Source organism: Mobula hypostoma, chromosome 5 (genome assembly GCF_963921235.1).
Source record: "Mobula hypostoma chromosome 5, sMobHyp1.1, whole genome shotgun sequence".
NCBI lineage: Eukaryota > Metazoa > Chordata > Chondrichthyes > Myliobatiformes > Myliobatidae > Mobula > Mobula hypostoma.
The window spans coordinates 151,613,572-151,631,520 of NC_086101.1; the positions used below are offsets into that span (position 1 = coordinate 151,613,572).

The following is a 17,949-nucleotide window of genomic DNA, read 5'->3' on the forward strand; positions in this document are numbered from 1 at the left end:
GGCTGTAAAAATAGGAGACAAGCTCTCCTCTACAATCACTTTGAGCACCGCTGCCCCCTGCTGTACTCACTGTACACCCATGATTATGTAGCCAAGTTTCCATCGAACTCAATATATAAGTTTGCTGATGACACAACAATTGTAGGCCGTATCTCGGGTAATGATGAGTTTGAGTACAGAGAGGAAATTAAGAACCTGGTGGCATGGTGCGAAGACAATAACCTATCCCTCAACGCCAGCAAGATGAGGAATTGGTTGTTGACTTCAGAAGGAGTAGCAGGCCACACGACCCAATTTACATCGGTGGTGCGCAAGTGGAACGGGTCAAAATCTTTAACTTCCTCCGGGTCAATATCACAAATGACCTGACTTGGTCCAACCAAGCAGAGTCCACTGCCAAGAAGGCCCACCAGTGCCTTTACTTCCTGAGAAAGCTAAAGGAGTTTGGCCTGTCCCCTAAAACCCTCACTAATTTTTATAGATGCATCGTAGAAAGCATTCTTCTAGAGTGCATCACAACCTGGTATGGAAGTTGTCCTGTCCAAGACCGGAAGAAGCTGCAGAAGATCGTGAACACGGCGCAGCACATCACACAAACTAATAATCTGTCCGTGGACTCACTTAACACCGCACGCGGTCGGAGCAGTGCTGCCAGGATAATCAAGGACACGACCCACACAGCCAAAACACTTTTCGTCCCTCTTCCCTCTGGGAGAAGGCTCAGGAGCTTGAAGACTCGTACAGCCAGATTTGGGAACAGCTTCTTTCCAACTGTGATAAGACTGCTGAACGGATCCTGACCTGGATCTGGGCCATACCCTCCAAATATCCGGACCTGCCTCTGGGTTTTTTTGCATTACCTTATTTTCCATTTTTCTATTTTCTATTTATGATTTGTAATTTAGATTTTTGATATTTACTATTGATTTGTAATCCAGGGAGCGGGAAGCGCAGAATCAAATATTGCTATGATGATTGTATGTTCTAGTATCAATTGTTTGGCGACAATAAAGTATAAAGTATGATTGTGTATTGCTCTGAAACATCATGAGCAGTGAAAGGCATTTTAAAGTCAAGTCTACCAGTGATTTGGAAATCAAACAAGAAAGCCTGGGTGATGATTGATGTTTAACAAAATTGGTTCATTTCATTTTTGTCTGGCAGTGAACCAGTATTGTGAGGAGCATGACCTTGAACCTAAAGCATTGTTAATGCTTGAAAATGCCCCAGGCCACCCTGAGAACTTAGACAGCTTCGGACCTGCATTCCTGTAGAAGTGGTTTACCTTCCACCCAACATCACTTCATTACTCCAACCAAAGGATCAAGGAGTAATATCAAATTTTAAAGCTACTACCTTTGTTGCACATTCAAGCAACTTGTAGAGGAAACTAAAGGTCAAGACAAATAATCCATCAAACAATTTTGGTAAAACTACAGGGTCATGAAAGCTGTAGACCATATCAGAGCAGCCTGGGATGAAGTAACTTACAAAATGCATGAACGGAGTGTGGAAGAAGCTATGGCCAGAAGCATGCAACGACATCCTAGGATGTCAGGAACAGTCATCCAAAACATCATTAAACTGGCCGATGAAGTGAGATTAGAGGATGTTAATGACGACGATGTTGAAGAGTTACTGCATTCTGGTGGTGAGAAGCTTAATAACGAAGAGCTTGGAAAATTGACACAGCAACGTATCCTGGGTGAATCTGAGGACACGGATGGACAAGAGGAAACACCAGCAAGAAACCTCACCACAAAATTCCTCTGCACTAGCCTCACCACAATCACATAAATTTTGGACCCGTTTATTGATATTGACCATGACTGTGTGCAAAGGAATAAAGCAAAGAAGGTGTTCTCAACATGATTTCCTGTTTCTGAGAACTGCTTCGTGAGAGGAAACTTAGGAACAGGCAGTCAAATCTTGACGCCTACCTGAAGAAGAAGCCAAAGTTGGAGGAGAACCCACAGCCGGTCCCTCCTCTAAGATGTAACCACCACCACCACCCGCTTACCTCCACTGATGCTGCGATGTGTTGCTGTTCCACTGATGTACAGATTAGACCTATTTGTGTGTTTGTTACAGCATGAATTACTGTGTATACATAAAATAATATCATGGGTTTGATTTTTTTTAAATCACACACGTCCATTTACGTAATGTATGACCCCTCATAGCACTGATTTACATAGAGCTACACCTCCAGGGAATGAATGCTCAGCATTAAGCAGGGTCTGAGTGTGATGACCGGAATACATTTTTATATAACTGACAAATTAATTCATTGCTGTAAAGATTAGCCATATTTGCAGCCAGTACAAATCATGTCCAGTTCATTCTAGCTGTTTATGAAGTAATCTTATGTGGAAATGTTTTGCTCTGTGTGGTACTAAAAGCGAATCTTGAAACTGAATTTTTGTCCTTTAAGGCATAGAATTCAGTGATTTGAGAAATACTGCTCAAGAAATCTATGGAGTTGCTGTAGTGAATTTTGTAGATGGTATACATGACAGACGGATCTACTTTGGAAGGAATTAATGTTATGGATGGAGGACCTGAAGCCGATTAAATTGACTGCTTTTAATCTTTGAGTCTTGGTTTGGAAAATAATGGAGTTACACTCAATGATTCAAAGTACACTTTTAAAATTATCGAAGTATGCTTGCAATATACAACCCTAAGATGCAAGTTAAAAGTATTAATTTTTCTGGTTTGTGGAAGGGTTTGATATGACAGCTACTTGCAGCATACTCAACTTCTGAACTTGCTGTTGCAGTCACATTATTTATGTGATTGGTTTGTTTTAGATTCTGGTTAATGGTGTTCTGTGACATATTGATAATGTAGGACTTGGTAATTGTGTCTTGGAAGATCAAAGGTGTGTGATTAGGGTCTCTGTGAGATGGCCATTTTCCCTCATACTGTGCCATGAATATTTCTTGCCACTGGTTTAGGCTGTTGATATTTCAGAGCAGACTAGTTATGTTTAGAATTATGTACAGGCCAGACTGGGGACTGCAGGTAGATCTTCTGTACACATGCAAAAATCACTTTTTAAAAATTTTTGTATGATTCATTTTGCTTAATTTAACAAACATACCTTTTCAAACTGCCTTCACATTACTGTCATGTAATGCTTTCTCTGTTGCCATACAATATATAATTTTCTTTTTATCAAATCTATTCCAGCTTCTTGTAACCAAAAATATGCTATATCTAAAACGTGCCAAAAGATAGAGGTACCTAAAATATGACACTTGTTTACATTGCATATTTGGATATGTAATTCAATATTCTTTCATTCTTTGGGTATTGACACAAGACTTGTGTTTATGGTACATCTCTAAAGCTTGTGAACATTTTAGTTGCTGCTGAATGTTTGTTGTAGGCAGTTATGTCTGAGCAGATCAAGACAATTTAATGACCATTACATAAAGATTAAAAGGCTTTGGAATGTATCTTCCACTCCTAATGCATTTTGGTATCAATGTGTTAAGTAATCTTTGTTGAATGACTTGATTCATTATTCAACTTCTTTGGTCATTACTATGTTTTTGTCATGGATTATTGTTTCTTCTGTACATTCAAGACCATTAAGAGAAAAGACAACCATCGCAGTTACGTCCAAAGGCCGTTACGGTTTGGAAGAGGAGCGAGGGGCCACTCGTCGGCGTTCCATGCCACGGAGCTTAGGTGGCATGTCCACAGGCGTCACAGAGTCCATAATGATTCAGGCTTTGAGACAAGAGGAACAGCAGCGAGCAAGGGAAGAAAAGAGGTGAGGTATATTCAAGATTATACTAGTATTTCTATTTGAACAGAAGTAAAATGTTTGGTTCTTATAATTCCTAGAAATTCCAATATAGAGGAAAGCTATTTAATCCATCGTGTCTCTGCTGGTGCTAACAAAATAACCAGTGCTTTGAATTTCAGTCTTTTTTTCTGTTTGTTTATATTCCTTTTCAAATTCTTATCATTAACTTTTGTAATATAGAATTCATTTCCTTAACAGCAACACGCAGCAAATCCTAGCAAATCATTTTTCCAATAATTGAGTTTCTTTTCTATTTGGTCCAGGTACTCTACCTGTTTTCTGAGTGCTCTGTGTTTAATTGTAATTATCTGTTTGATTCCCACATGGCATTCATTGTTGATTAGAAAAGTACATCAAATTGATCATTGCTTTCATATATTAAAAGATATACGTTATATTAAAAGGTAAATACAACAGATTAAATAGCATGTTGGTTTACTCAATATTTCAGGAAAAGGGACTGTTTGACCTATCAACTCTGTGTAGGCTGTATGTGAGCTCATTTGATCTAATTCCAATATTGGGTCCACTCCCCATAGCCCTTCAAATTCTTACTTTTGAGTGATAATCCAGCATTAAAAGTGAGTCTTCTGCTACTACCTGGCAGAGCCTTTCAGATCCCACATCCTAGTTCTTTAACCTTTTGTCAGTGGAAACTCTTTCTGCCTCTGTGTTTTGTCTATATCCTTCCTGATTTTAAATGTTTCCATTGGATTTTCCTGCAATCAGTTTTTCAAGAACAGCTCCAACTTTTCCACCACTCTAGAGTCATTTAGGTAAATTGTTTTAGAGCAACCTTCCCAAAACTTTTTATCATTCCTGAAATCCCGGTAGCAAATGCGATGAAGTGCTACTCTGTCCACTGATACAGCATTTACAATTGATTTGTCCACCAATTATTGGATTGTGACTTGCATTCTGTTTAGAACATGTGGAACAAGCAGAAGACTAACATTCTATGTTTTCTTGTATATTTGTTAATTAAATTTATTGCTCCTGCTGTTAAGTTTCAGGTTTGAGGACATGAACTATTTCAGCATTCCTCCATTTCCTTTATAGGGATGATTTTTGCTATGGTGTGAGGAAGTCTCTGCAACTCATCTCAAAAACCATTTTGCAGGTTAAAACACACATTTCCTAATGAAGTATTCACCCTAAGTATTGAGGGTGTGAACTCATCTGGGATGTGGTTTCATGACACTCACTACACCAGTACCTCAACTGGAAAGGAGATGTGCCTAAAAACTGGATGAGAATTAGGCACCCAAGAAAACTGAAAATACACTAATAGGCTTTCCATTGCATTATTGAATAAGCAAGTATTTTGTATCTATTTGTTTAATGGGTTGGATGGTAGGGGTACCTAAGGTGAGCTGATATAGTTGGAGCTAAGTAGCTTTCATTATGTTGTGCTTGCTATTTTTTGCTGCTCTGGTATAAAATAATCAAATATTATCTGTGATTTTGAGCATTCAGGATTTCTTTATGGAATAGTAAATTGGAAGTCATGGAAAAAACTGAGCTCACTATTAGGTGAATGTTATACATTGTGACTTTCTTCACACTGGTACTTGAGATCTTATAAGAACCCATATCCACTATTGATCACACTGAGTTTTCAGTTTAAGTATTACCTGGCTGTTGAGTTTAAGGAGAGTAGAACCTACACATCTATGCCAGATTGTGCAGGAGGCCTGCAATACCTGGCCATCTAGCTCTATTAAAGGAGATGAACATTCCTTGATTTGTCAAATGATATAAATGCTGCTGACCTGTTACTCTTCTTCCTAAAGGGATCAGTAACAGCTGAACTAAGAGCAGCATAGTGTATTAATATATAGATAACCATTATGTTGGATCTTGCCACTGGGTCTGTATTATCCCATTTCCAGGAGGGATGCCTTGTAATTGACTTGTTTACCTTGGCTCTTGCCAGATCTGGTCAGCTAAGAATCAGGACTCAGTTATCACCGTATGGATATGAGCTTAGGCCCCTGCTCAACTTGCTTTACGCCTATGACTATGTGGCTACGTACAGCTCCAACACAATCTGGAAGTTTGCTGATGACACCATGGTTGTGGGCTGTATCAAAGGTGGTGATGAATCAGCATACAGGAGGGAGATTGAAAAATTGGCTGAGTGGTGTAATAACAGTAACCTCTCACTCAATCTTAACAAGACCACTGAACTGATTGTAGACTTCAGGAGAAGGAAACCAGGGGTCCATAACCCAGTAAACATTGGAGGATCAGAGGTGGAGGGGGTCAGTAACTTTAAATTCCTGGGTGTCATTATCTGAGATAACCTGTCCTGAACCCATCATATAAATATTATTGCAAAGAAAGCACTATGGCCCCCTCTACTTTCTCAGCAGTCTGCGGAGGTTTGGCATGCTATCAAAAACCTTAGCAAACTTCTATGGATGTGTGATGGAAAGTGTGCTGGCTGGCTGATTTATGGTCTGGGAACACCAATGCCTTTGAGTGGAAAATCCTACAAAAAGTAGTGGATATCACGGGTAAAACCTTCCCAACTGTTAAGCATATCTACATGAAACTTTGCCGTGAAAAGCAGTATCCATCTTCAAAGATCCTCACCAAGCCCTTTTCTCACTGCTGCCATCAAGTAGAAAGTACAAGTGCCTCAGGACTCTCACTGACAGGTTCAAGAACCGTGATTGCCCCTCAACCATTGGGCTCTTGAACAAAAGAGGATAACTACGCTCATCTGCTTTTGGTATTCCCACAACTGGTGGTCTCACTTTAATGAATCTTTATCTTGTTATTTCATGCTTGTTACTTATTGCTATTTATTTATATTTGCATTTGCACAGTTTGTGTTCATTGATCCTGTTTACAGATACTGTTCTATAGGTTTGCTGGGTATGCCCACAGAAAAAGAATCTCAGAGTTGTATGTAGTGACATGTATGTACACTGATAATAAATTTTAATTTGAACTTTGTCGTAGCTGTAAATAACTACTGTCCCGGCATCTTTTTAAGAGAGGATATTACAGGGAGGATGTCATAGAGCTGAATCAAATTATAAATGATGTTGCGGAAAAGGGGCAGTAATCTGTGAATGCAACAGAACAAATAAAAGCAAGCTCTAAAGCAAATGTTGATAGTACTTTAATCACTTTTCAATACTTAGTTTCTCTTTTGCCTCTCATGTCATCGTGAACCTTGTATTTATTTATTTATACTTATTTACCGTATCACAGATATTTCAGTTTCATCCTCCTCTTCCTCTCCTCACGCACCACAACCACAGTTTTTATAACATTTTCCAGATCTGACAGTGTTATTGGGCTGAAATGTCATCTTTTTCTCTGAGTAGATGCTGCATGTATTTCCAGTGTTCTTTTGTTTTTTATATATTTCCAGCATTTCTAGTATTTTGTAACATTTAACAACATTGATCATTGGGTATTACTATCTGAGAAACTCTGTCTCAACTTATGACTGATTTAACAGTACGGAATTACAGTAATTTTAGATTGATTATATAATCATTATGATGTTAGTTTCAATGACCTATTGCCATGATATATTTCCAAATCTGAATTATTTTATAGAAATTTAACTTCAGCACACGGCAGCTGTAATGTTCTTTCAGTATTCCTCCCCTTTCCCTACCTGCTTGATCTACATGTCTGTCATAGTTCAATCACCCACCTCATTCCTGCTGTTGCCTCTACTACTCCTCCCGTGTAAATTGGCTATCTCCCCTCTCCACTGTCAAGCCTGGTGCAGGGCTTAACGCAAAACCATCAACAATTCTTTTCCCCATAGATGCAGTTTGACCTGATGAATTTTCATGTAGATTTGATAGATTTCCTTTACACTGACAAATAGGGATTTATTCTTCACATAACATTTTTATGCACATAACAGGTGCTTGGATTATGAGACACCCATTGACTATCTCACCACACTTTAGTTTATTTCTGCATTATATTGTATAAAATATTTTGAATAGGGAGACAACATTAATAAATACAATTGATTCTGCAGTTACTGGAAATCCAGAGCAACAAACAAAATGCTGAAGCAACCTAGATGCATGATATCAAACGAGGCATTAGAATGTTTTAGATGCTAGTGTGTGCACAGTTCCAGGATTTTATATAAAATCATGCTCTTGTTAGATGACTTTAGGTATCTTTATTATTAGACTGATGTTGAGTTTTTGCATCTCCAGATTACGTGAACAGGAGAGGAAGGAGGCAGAGGAAGCTGTCCAAAAAGAGATTGAAGAATGGGAGAAGAATCTACGAGGCCTGGCTGAACCTACTCGCATGGAGACACTTTGGGAGATTCCTGCCATTGGTCATTTTCTGTGTTTGGCTCAGCAGATTCTTAATTTGCCCGAAATTGTCTATTTTGACCTTGAACGCTGCCTTCTAATGCCCAAGTGTAGTAGTTTTCTGGCTAAGATAATGACTTCTTTACTGAGCCCTCATCATCGCCGTGCAACTTTGCACCGTAAGCCACCTTTGCCATACAAAATGTGGGAAGCTGCATTGAAAAGAAAAGTGCAGCATTGGTATGTAGTGGTTGGACAGGCTGAAAATCCCAATCTTCAGGCTGAAAAACTTGGACTTTGTCCACAGTTTTTCCATGTTCTAGGAGAAACTAGCCCTTTGGAGACCAAGGCTTTCCACCAGATAACATTCTATAAGCGAGTTTGGTTGCTAAAGGGTCTAAGTGATCATGTATATGAAACACAGAAAGAGGTCCAAGATGCAGTTTTGGGGCAGCCCATCCATGAATGTAGGGAAGTAGTATTAGGATATGACTCTCATGAGAATGCTTATGTCCATTTTCCACAGTTCTGTGGTGCAGACTTGCGGGTTTATAAACAATGCCCTCTTCCACCTCCTGAATTTCCTATTCCACCGATCAAAATTTTCAGAATGTCACAGCAGAGATCAGAGGAGGCAAGAAACAGACTTTCATTGGAAAGCCCAGAAAAAACAAAATGTGATAAAAAAGAAACCACTAACAAAATAACTCACAATTCCAAAATGTCCTCTGAAGGAATTGACTCTGGTGACTTGGAAGGTTTTTATGTTAAAGTGGAATCAGGTTCTCAGTTTCTTTCTCAAAGTGAAGAAGAAATGAAAATCAGTTGTGAATGTAAAAATCATAGAATTTCAGCAGTAAAAAAAGAAAATGTTGGCTCCTGTAAAGAAAACTTGGTGAAGCCTGCTAGCCCTGGAGAAGTCGTGGGGTATGGGGAACCTCTTAGCCCGGGAGAAATTAGGATAACTGAAAACGGGGAGTTTTGTACTGATGACCCTGAACTGAGGAAAGGTGTGAAGCCATTGACTGAGAAAGCAATCAAGAGCTGCAAAACACTCATTAATGGAAGTCACTCTGAAAATTTGGATGTTAGCTGTCTGGTTGGTAAATTAAATAATATTTCTGCAAAACATTTCCTTGGAAAAATTGAGGAGCTTGAGATTGTTAAGTTGCATGTCAAGAAAAAGAAGAAGAAGAAAAAGAAATTGAAAGATGCAATGAATAAGACCTCACAGTTAAGATCAGATATAGTATGTCCAAATCCACTGAAGATTTGGAAGCCAGGAATCCAGAAAAAATCTCTACTAATAAAGAAGAAAACAAAACACAAAAAGCACAAATCTGGTTAGTGGCCTCTTGTGTTTTATATTCCATGTGAAGCTATTATGTGTACATGTTGATGTCTGTTTCTTCTGCCTAAAATATTATTATTTTAAAGATGGTTTACCATTTTTTATTGCTATAAACTATTTCATACACGTCATAAACTGGAGGATAGAAACATTGAACCTCTTCAGTTGAGTTTGTTTAGTTAGCTGGCAGAATTCATAGATGCAAATGCATTATATGTTGCTATTGGTACAATGATATATGCAGCCAATGCTTGATATTTTCTTATACACTCCTCATCTGTAATGTGCTGTTGAGCTGCCGTGGACAACTGACAATTCAAATAGATAAATACTGATTGATCGAAGAGTTTGGGGCTACATGAAACTGCTACAGAAGAAGCCACGATCATATTGAATGGTGGGGCCAGGGTACTCTGCCTCCTGCTCTCTTGTGTCAAAATTCCAAATGGCAGATGGAGTTTAATCCAAACAAGTGTGGGGTGTCGCAAGTCAGAGGGATCTTGAGGTGCAGTGCAAGGAAATAGTGACAAATAAGGCATTCGACAGACTTGCCTTCATTGATTCGGACCTTGAGTATAAAAGTCAGGAAGTCATGTTGCAGCTGTATAAAACTTTGGGTGGATTGTGCTTGGAGTATTGTGTACAGTTTTTGTCACCCTATTACAGAAGGGATGTGGAAGCTTTGCAAAGAGTGCAGAACAGAGAGAAGTTCACCAGGATGCTGTCTGGGTTGGAGAATATGTAAAAGAAGAGGTTGGACGAACTTGACTGTTTTCTCTAGGGTGCTGAGGGGATACCTGATAGAGGTTCATGAATAGGGTAGCCAGGGCCTTTGTGCAGGGTGGAAATGTTTAATACCAGAGAGCATGAATTTAAGGCTGTAGTTCCCCACCTGGGATCTGCAGACCCCTCGCTTAATGGTAGGGAAACATGGCATTAAAAAAAGTTGGTAACCCCTTATTTAAGGTGAAAGGGGGAAGGGGGAAAGTTCACAGCGGTTGTGCAGCAATATTTCTTCACACAAAATGGTGGGTGCCTGGAATGTGCTACTTGGGGTGGTGGTGGAAGCAGATGTGATAGCAACATTTAAAAAGCATTTAGACAGGCATGTGAATATGGAGGGACATGGATCACATCCAAGCAAATTGGATTAGTTTAAATTAGAGTCATGGTTGGCACATACATGGTGGGCCAGAAGTCAAGTTCCTGTGCTGTACTGTTCTGTGTTCTTCATCCTATATACCATTGAAAGAGCTTACTACATTAAATTTGAGCCACCAGTATTGTAATTCTAAAAATCTGAAAACCAGTTTCAAAACATCAGAATTGGTTGAAACATGAAATATCTGCAATGGTCATGACATTTTCTTTATTAAATTCTGTGTTGGAAGGATGCTTTTGATTTTGGAGATGGATAACTATTGTGCATTCCGCGAATCATAAGCTTTACCTGGCACGAATGAATTAGGGTATATTTCATGTAAGAGTTTATTTGTATAGCATAGCTTGCCAAGGAAAAATAATGGTAGAATTTGGAAATAATATTAAACACCATATGAAATACACATCACAAACCAAGGTAGTTTATTAAACCAATTAAGTGCTGAAATTTCTTAACGACTTTGCAGAATTGTGGTCCATACCAATTATCATCTACAGGAGACTTTCTCTTATAGAAAAATAACATGTTTAACCAAGAGTCATTGAGAGTTTAAGGAATCCTTATTATATCTAAGTTACTTGGTCAGAGAAAGTATTCAGTGTTTGCTCTGAGGGAGTAATAAAGCATGGAACAGGCCTTTGGCCAACGTCATCCATGCCAACCATGGTGCGTATCAAACTATTCCTGTCTATTTAGTTTGGCCCATGTCCCTCTAAACCCCTCCTATACATGTACTTCTCTAAATGACTTTCTCTATTGTAACTATCTTTTTCAACCTCAATTCCTTTGTTTTGTCTACCCTTCATGAATAGGTATCCTAAACGCCAACTTATTTTGCATTGACATTTTGGCATTTAACAAAACTTAAGTCCTTTGGATTTTAACTTTGTGTCAATGTGGCAACATTCTTAAGATGCGTATAATAGTCATATTGCAAATGTCAAGCAATTTATTGGGGTAGGCTCAAGTCATATAATCTCCAGAGTTGCTGTGGATTGAAGTTTTAAGTGCAGTGATAACAAATGCTATGTGGTAGAACGTTCCACTTATATAAGCAGCTAACTTTTTGTAGCTGTTTTGATGTTATCACATCACTTTAATGTTTAAAATCTACAATCTGCAGAGATGAGCAAAGCCACATTTTCCCCTCAAAACCACTGTTATCAAAACAAATCAGGTTATCTGCTCATTCATGTTTATGGTTTGTTTTACATGAAAATTGGCTGGTATATTTTTCCTACATTGAGTAACTGCTGAAATATGATCCTTTATCTAAAACTGAACTACCTGAGGACTTCAAAGCTGTAACTAAATAAACACTTTTTCTCTTGTGTATTGTTATTAGATTATATTATATTATTTCCTGATTGGGAAGAAGGCTTTTCCTAGTTCCTCTATTTATTTTAATTTTCTTGGTTAGATCATCCCTTGAACCCTTATCACAATACGAGTATTTCAACCTTAACCTCAACATCCTAGTATTCTAACGGCTTTCATCCTAACTGTGATTCTAATTTAGGCTATTTATGTGTTTGCTCACTTTTCTTGTTCTTGATTTCCCCCCCCCCTTCCCCCTCATAATTTGGATTTCAGGAGAATCCCAGCTTCTTGTGACCTTGGCCATCTTTACTGGTGGAGTTGTTAACATTAACTTTTGGTAACAATTTATGATAAAGTTGCTTAATTTGGGCCATTTTATCTATGGAGTGAATATTTAAGACACAACATTTGGGAAACATCATCTAATAGAAGAATATCTTCCTTTTTTATTTCAACTTGCTTTCCAGCCATCAAGCAATTTAAAATGTTCATTATGCAGTTGCTTTTTAACTTTTGTTTTTCCATATTAATAATCTTTTAATGTGTAATCACACACTAGCCATATAACCAGGCTTGAGGTTCTAAGGACTTTTTTTTAGATGCAATTAACGAGTTTAAAGAATATTTTCAACCTGCAATGAAATTTTGATTTAATTTCACTGTTAGGCGAGGAAGTTATTGTACAACTAATATTATTGCTCGACAGAAAGGCTATTAACATTTGTTCCAGAATATTTAGAATTATACTTACTGAAACTTTTGGCATGAATGTTATTATTTAATTGATCAAGCCTATTGCAAATGATCACAAACATAGTTGGTTTTGATCTCCATATTGAATGGCTGACAGTTGATTTCTGATAGAGGAAGGCAAGAGTTCCCTTATCACTTGGTTAAGTTGAGCACTGCTCAAGCAAGAAATAATTTTTTGGGTATTGCAGCCTATTTCAAAATCAGTTTAAATTAAAGCTGGAGTACAGCAATTTCAACAATAAATTTGTTTAATGTCGTTGTGAGCAACATCGTTATTCAGTAATGCAGGTTACACTTACTAGAAGTTGGAAGTAAAATGTAAGTTTGTTAAATATGTTTATGTAATCTACTTCAATAAGAGTTGACAGTAAAACAATGTCAAATGAGACATGTCAGTTTCCTGAGCAGGTGTTCAATGATCCTTGGGTTGTGCAAGTTTTCAGCTTCATTTTGTATGTGGAAATGTGAGTTTAGTATGACACAAAGTAACAGGACTGCTTACAGTAATCCTTGTGAAGCTGAAAGCAAAGAAAACCCCAATAAATTGCTTGACATTTGCAATATGAAGACTGGAAAATTGCAAATGTCACTCCACTCTTCAAGAAGGGAGAGGAGCAGAAGAAAGGAAACTATAGGCCAGTTAGTCTGACTTCAGTGGTTGGAAAGATCTTGAAGTTGATTATTAAAGATGAGGTCTCAGGGTACTTGAAGGCACGTGATAAAATAGGCTGTTGCCAGTATGGTTTCCTCAAGGGAAAATCTTGCCTGACAAATCAGTTGGAATTCTTTGAAGAAATAACGAGCAGGATAGACAAAGGAGAATTGGTTGTGTACTTGAATTTTCAGAAGGCCTTTGACAAGGTTCCACACATGAGGCTGCTTAACAAGCTACGAGCCAATGGTGTTACTTTGTAAATATTTTTCTGTTAATTTGAGTTACATTTTGTGCAGGTTTCACTGCAATTGAAGTTGGTATCATGAACCAATTTTTGCACAAATCATAGAGTAATACAACAAGGAACCAGGGCCTTTGGCCGAGCTGGTTCATGCTGATCACAGCATCCTCCTTTCTAGTCCCAGTTGCCCGTGTTTAGCCCATAACTCTCCTAGCTTTTCTCTTCCAAATACTTGTCCAAATGCTTTTTAAATGTTGCAATTATATCCACCTCGACCACTTCCTCTGGTAGCTCATTCTAAGTACCCTCTACCCTCTGGGTAAAGAAATTACAGTCGGCCCTCCTAATCCGTGGGGGATTGGTTCCGGGACCCTCCTCCTCCCCCCCCCCCGCGGATACCAAAAAACGCGGATGCTCAAGTCCATTATATAAAATGGTGTAGTATTTGCATATAACCTACGCACATCCTCCTGTATACTTTAAACCATCTCCAGATTACTTATAACACTTAGTACAATGTAAATGCTATGTAAATAGTTGTTATACTGTATTGTTTAGGGAATAATGACAAGAAAAAGGGCTCAAACAACGAGTGCTGGAGAGAGAACCGGGGTTTTCCCGATCCGCGGTTGGTTGAATCCGCGCATGCGGAACCCGTGGATAAGGAGGGCCAACTGTACCTCTAAGTTCTCTGAAACCTCTCCCCTCTTGTATTTGTGCCCTTTAGTTTTGGACTCCCCAACCCTTGGAAAAAAGACCATCACTGTCCACCTCATCTATATCCTTATGGTTTTATAAACTTCTATGAGGTTGCAGTTCATTCTCTTGCATTCCAAGGAATAAAAGTCCCATGGCTAACTTCTAATAATTCAGGGCTTCTATCCAGGTAGCTTCCTTGTAAGTCCCTTCTGTGCCATTTCCAGCTTTAAAATGTCTTCTATAACATGGTGTTCACAGTATCGTAAGTGTGGCCTAACAACGACTTGCATAACTGCCAGATAATGTCCCTACTCCGAAACTAGGTGCCCTGATTGACGAAGGCCAGGATTCTAAACGCCTTCTTAACCATTCCATTTACTTGAGCGGCCACTTCCAGTGAGCTGTGCACTTGTACTCTCAGATCCCTCTGTTCCATGACACTCATCAGTACCCTGTCATTTATGAAGGTCTCTATGAGTACTTCTCTTTGGTATTCACCAATGAGAGGGAACTTGATGATGGTGAGGTCAATATGAGTGAGGTTGATGTTCTAGAGCATGTTGATATTAAGGGAGAGGAGGTGTTGGAGTTGTTAAAATACATTAGGACGGATAAGTCCCCGGGTCTGACGGAATATTCCCCAGGCTGCTCCACAAGGCGAGGGAAGAGATTGCTGAGCATCTGGCTAGGATCTTTGTCCTCGTTGTCCACAGGAATGGTACCGGAGGATTGGAGGGAGGTGAATGTTGTCCCCTTGTTCAAAAAAGGTAGTAGGGATAGTCCAGGTAAATATAGACCAGTGAGCCTTACGTCTGTGGTGGGAAAGCTGTTGGAAAAGATTCTTAGAGATAGGACCTGTGGGCATTTAGAGAATCATGGTCTGATCAGGGACAGTCAGCATGGCTTTGTGAAGGGCAGATCATGTCTAACAAGCCTGATAGAGTTCTTTGAGGAGGTGACCAGGCATGTAGATGAGGGTAGTGTAGTGGATGTGATCTATATGGATTTTAGTAAGGCATTTGACAAGGTTCCACACGGTAGGCTTATTCAGAAAGTCAGAAGGCATGGGATCCAGGGAAGTTTGGCCAGGTGGATTCGGAATTGGCTTGCCTGCAGAAAGCAGAGGGTTGTGGTGGAGGGAGTACATTCTGATTGGAGGGTTGTGACTAGTGGTGTCCCACAAGGATCAGTTCTGGGACCTCTACTTTTTGTGATTTTTATTAACGACCTGGATGTGGGGGTAGAATGGTGGATTGGCAAGTTTGCAGATGACACAAAGGTTAGTGGTGGTGTGGATAGTGTAGAGGATTGTCAAGCATTGCAGAGAGACATTGATAGGATGCAGAAGTGGGCTGAGAAGTGGCAGATGGAGTTCAACCCAGAGAAGTATGAGGTGGTACACTTTGGAAGGACAAATTCCAAGGCAGAGTACAAAGTAAATAGCAGGATACTTGGTAGTGTGGAGGAGCAGAGGGATCTCGGGGTACATGTCCATAGATCCTTGAAAGTTGCCTCACAGGTAGATAGGGTAGTTAAGAAAGCTTATGGTGTGTCAGCTTTCATAAGTTGAGGGATAGAGTTTAAGAGTCGCGAGGTAATGATGCAGCTCTATAAAACTCTGGTTAGGCCACACTTGGAGTACTGTGTCCAGTTCTGGTCGCCTCACTATAGGAAGGATGTGGAAGAATTGGAAAGGGTACAGAGGATATTTACCAGGATGCTGCCTGGTTTAGAGAGTGTAGATTATGATCAGAGATTAAGGGAGCTCGGGCTTTACTCGTTGGAGAGGAGGAGGATGAGAGGAGACATGATAGAGGTGTACAAGATATTAAGAGGAATAGATAGAGTGGATAGCCAGCGCCTCTTCCCCAAGGCACCACTGCTCAATACAAGAGGACATGGCTTTAAGGTAAGGGGTGGGAAGTTCAAGGGGGATATCAGAGGAAGGTTTTTTACTCAGAGAGTGGTTGGTGTGTGGAATGCACTGCCTGAGTCAGTGGTGGAGGCAGATACACTAGTGAAATTTAAGAGACTACTAGATAGGTATGTGGAGGAATTTAAGGTGGGGGTTTATATGGGAGGCAGGGTTTAAGGGTCGGCACAACATTGTGGGCTGAAGGGCTGTACTGTTTTATGTTCTAAATCGGGATTGCTGGGTGGCATGTCTTGCAGGGCCTATTCCACATTCTCTCAATTTAAAAAAAACATTCTAATGCACATGGACTTTGATACTTGAGCGTTTCTACTGACGGTCATGAAATCAATATGAAGCTTCAGTTAAATGCTCTGAATTTGCACAACAGACCTGAAATTTAATATCAAACAATGGCACTAACATATTTGTTGTTAAGTGCGAAAATTTCTCTTGCTCATTTTGCTGTAGCATATGGTGTGTGACTGCTGTAAAAGAGTGTTATTTTTTTCAGGTTTGGTAATATTACATGTGAAAGAACAAATTCTTGTCAAAATTTCAATTGCTTTTATGTAGCAAATAAAGTAAAAGCTGGAATTTTCATTTGATTTTTAAAATTATCGTCAGGTCTAAGTTTTAGATAGAAGTTGTGCTGAATAAAGATCACTGTATTCACATTGGGTTCTTGTGGAGATTTTAGCAGCTACTTCATTGAAGTGGCCACTTTTAGTTCTTTAGGCTGAGTATCCACAGACTTTTTTAAAACCATGAGAGAGTTGGATACCTGCTCTGAATGTAATTCTCCCAGTATATTTTTCTTCTTAAGGCTGCTGAATAATGGATAGCTTGAACCTTGGGTGACCCTTTCTCTCCATTCATTTAAAGAAAGTGATGATAAATGTGTTTCCACTGCCTCCCAGTTAACTCGAATGTAGAACCACCTTTGCTTATTGGTGCTCTGTCATTTGCATTCTGCAGTTTAGCATCCTTTTCACATTTTATTTTGCAGTTTGTTCTTTTTGAAATTTGTAGGCCTAGCATGACAAATATTTTTTGACTTGTTACTGTTACAGTGCTACATAAGCACATTTTTGAGATTGGCACTTGTGAGTTCATTACAACATTGTTTAATCTTTATGGATTAAAAATTGGATTGAATGGATTGAATTGAATTGCATTTTTTAAAATGTAAAACTGGCCGGTTTGTTGTCGAGCTAAATCTGGCTACATGCCAAATCTGCAAGTTAATACCAGGTATCTTCCCAGTTGATCCCATCTTCAATTCACTAAAAAAAAATGCTCCGGACCTCTGTTTCCCTCTCTTGAAGTCTACAGTCAGTTCCTTGGTTTTGCTTGAGGTTGTTGAAATGACATCATTTTGCCAAATTTTCAATCTCTCTCTTGTATGCTGATTCATCACCGCTTTGATTTCAGTGCTTTATGTATTACTAGACAATGGGGTGACCCGTTGGGGCACCCTTTGAGAGAAGGGTAGTGCAGTCTGGGGTGACCAGAATGAAATTTAAATTTTCTTGAATGCTATTGGTACCGCTTTGCTTTGGAAACTGAAGTAGAAAACCTCAGTTTATTAAAGAAGGATGACACGTAGCAAAGCAAATATAGCTGCTCCTCATTTAACGAAGGACACTTTACATCATTAAAATAAGATTTAATTATCTCTTATTGATGGGTGGCAGTTTAGATCAGGGCAGGGTAGTAGGTGTTA

General features: G+C 39.1%; 1 protein-coding gene across 1 annotated transcript in view; it reads left to right on the top strand.

The window, feature by feature from the left end:
- Positions 1-17,949, top strand: part of LOC134347077 (uncharacterized protein KIAA2026-like) — a 79,136-nt gene that overhangs the window by 19,161 nt on the left and 42,026 nt on the right. Inside the window, exons 2-3 of the mRNA XM_063049184.1 lie at positions 3,596-3,784; positions 8,026-9,473. Of these exons, the coding sequence (XP_062905254.1) occupies positions 3,596-3,784; positions 8,026-9,473 (1,637 nt within the window). The remainder of the gene's footprint in view (positions 1-3,595; positions 3,785-8,025; positions 9,474-17,949) is intronic.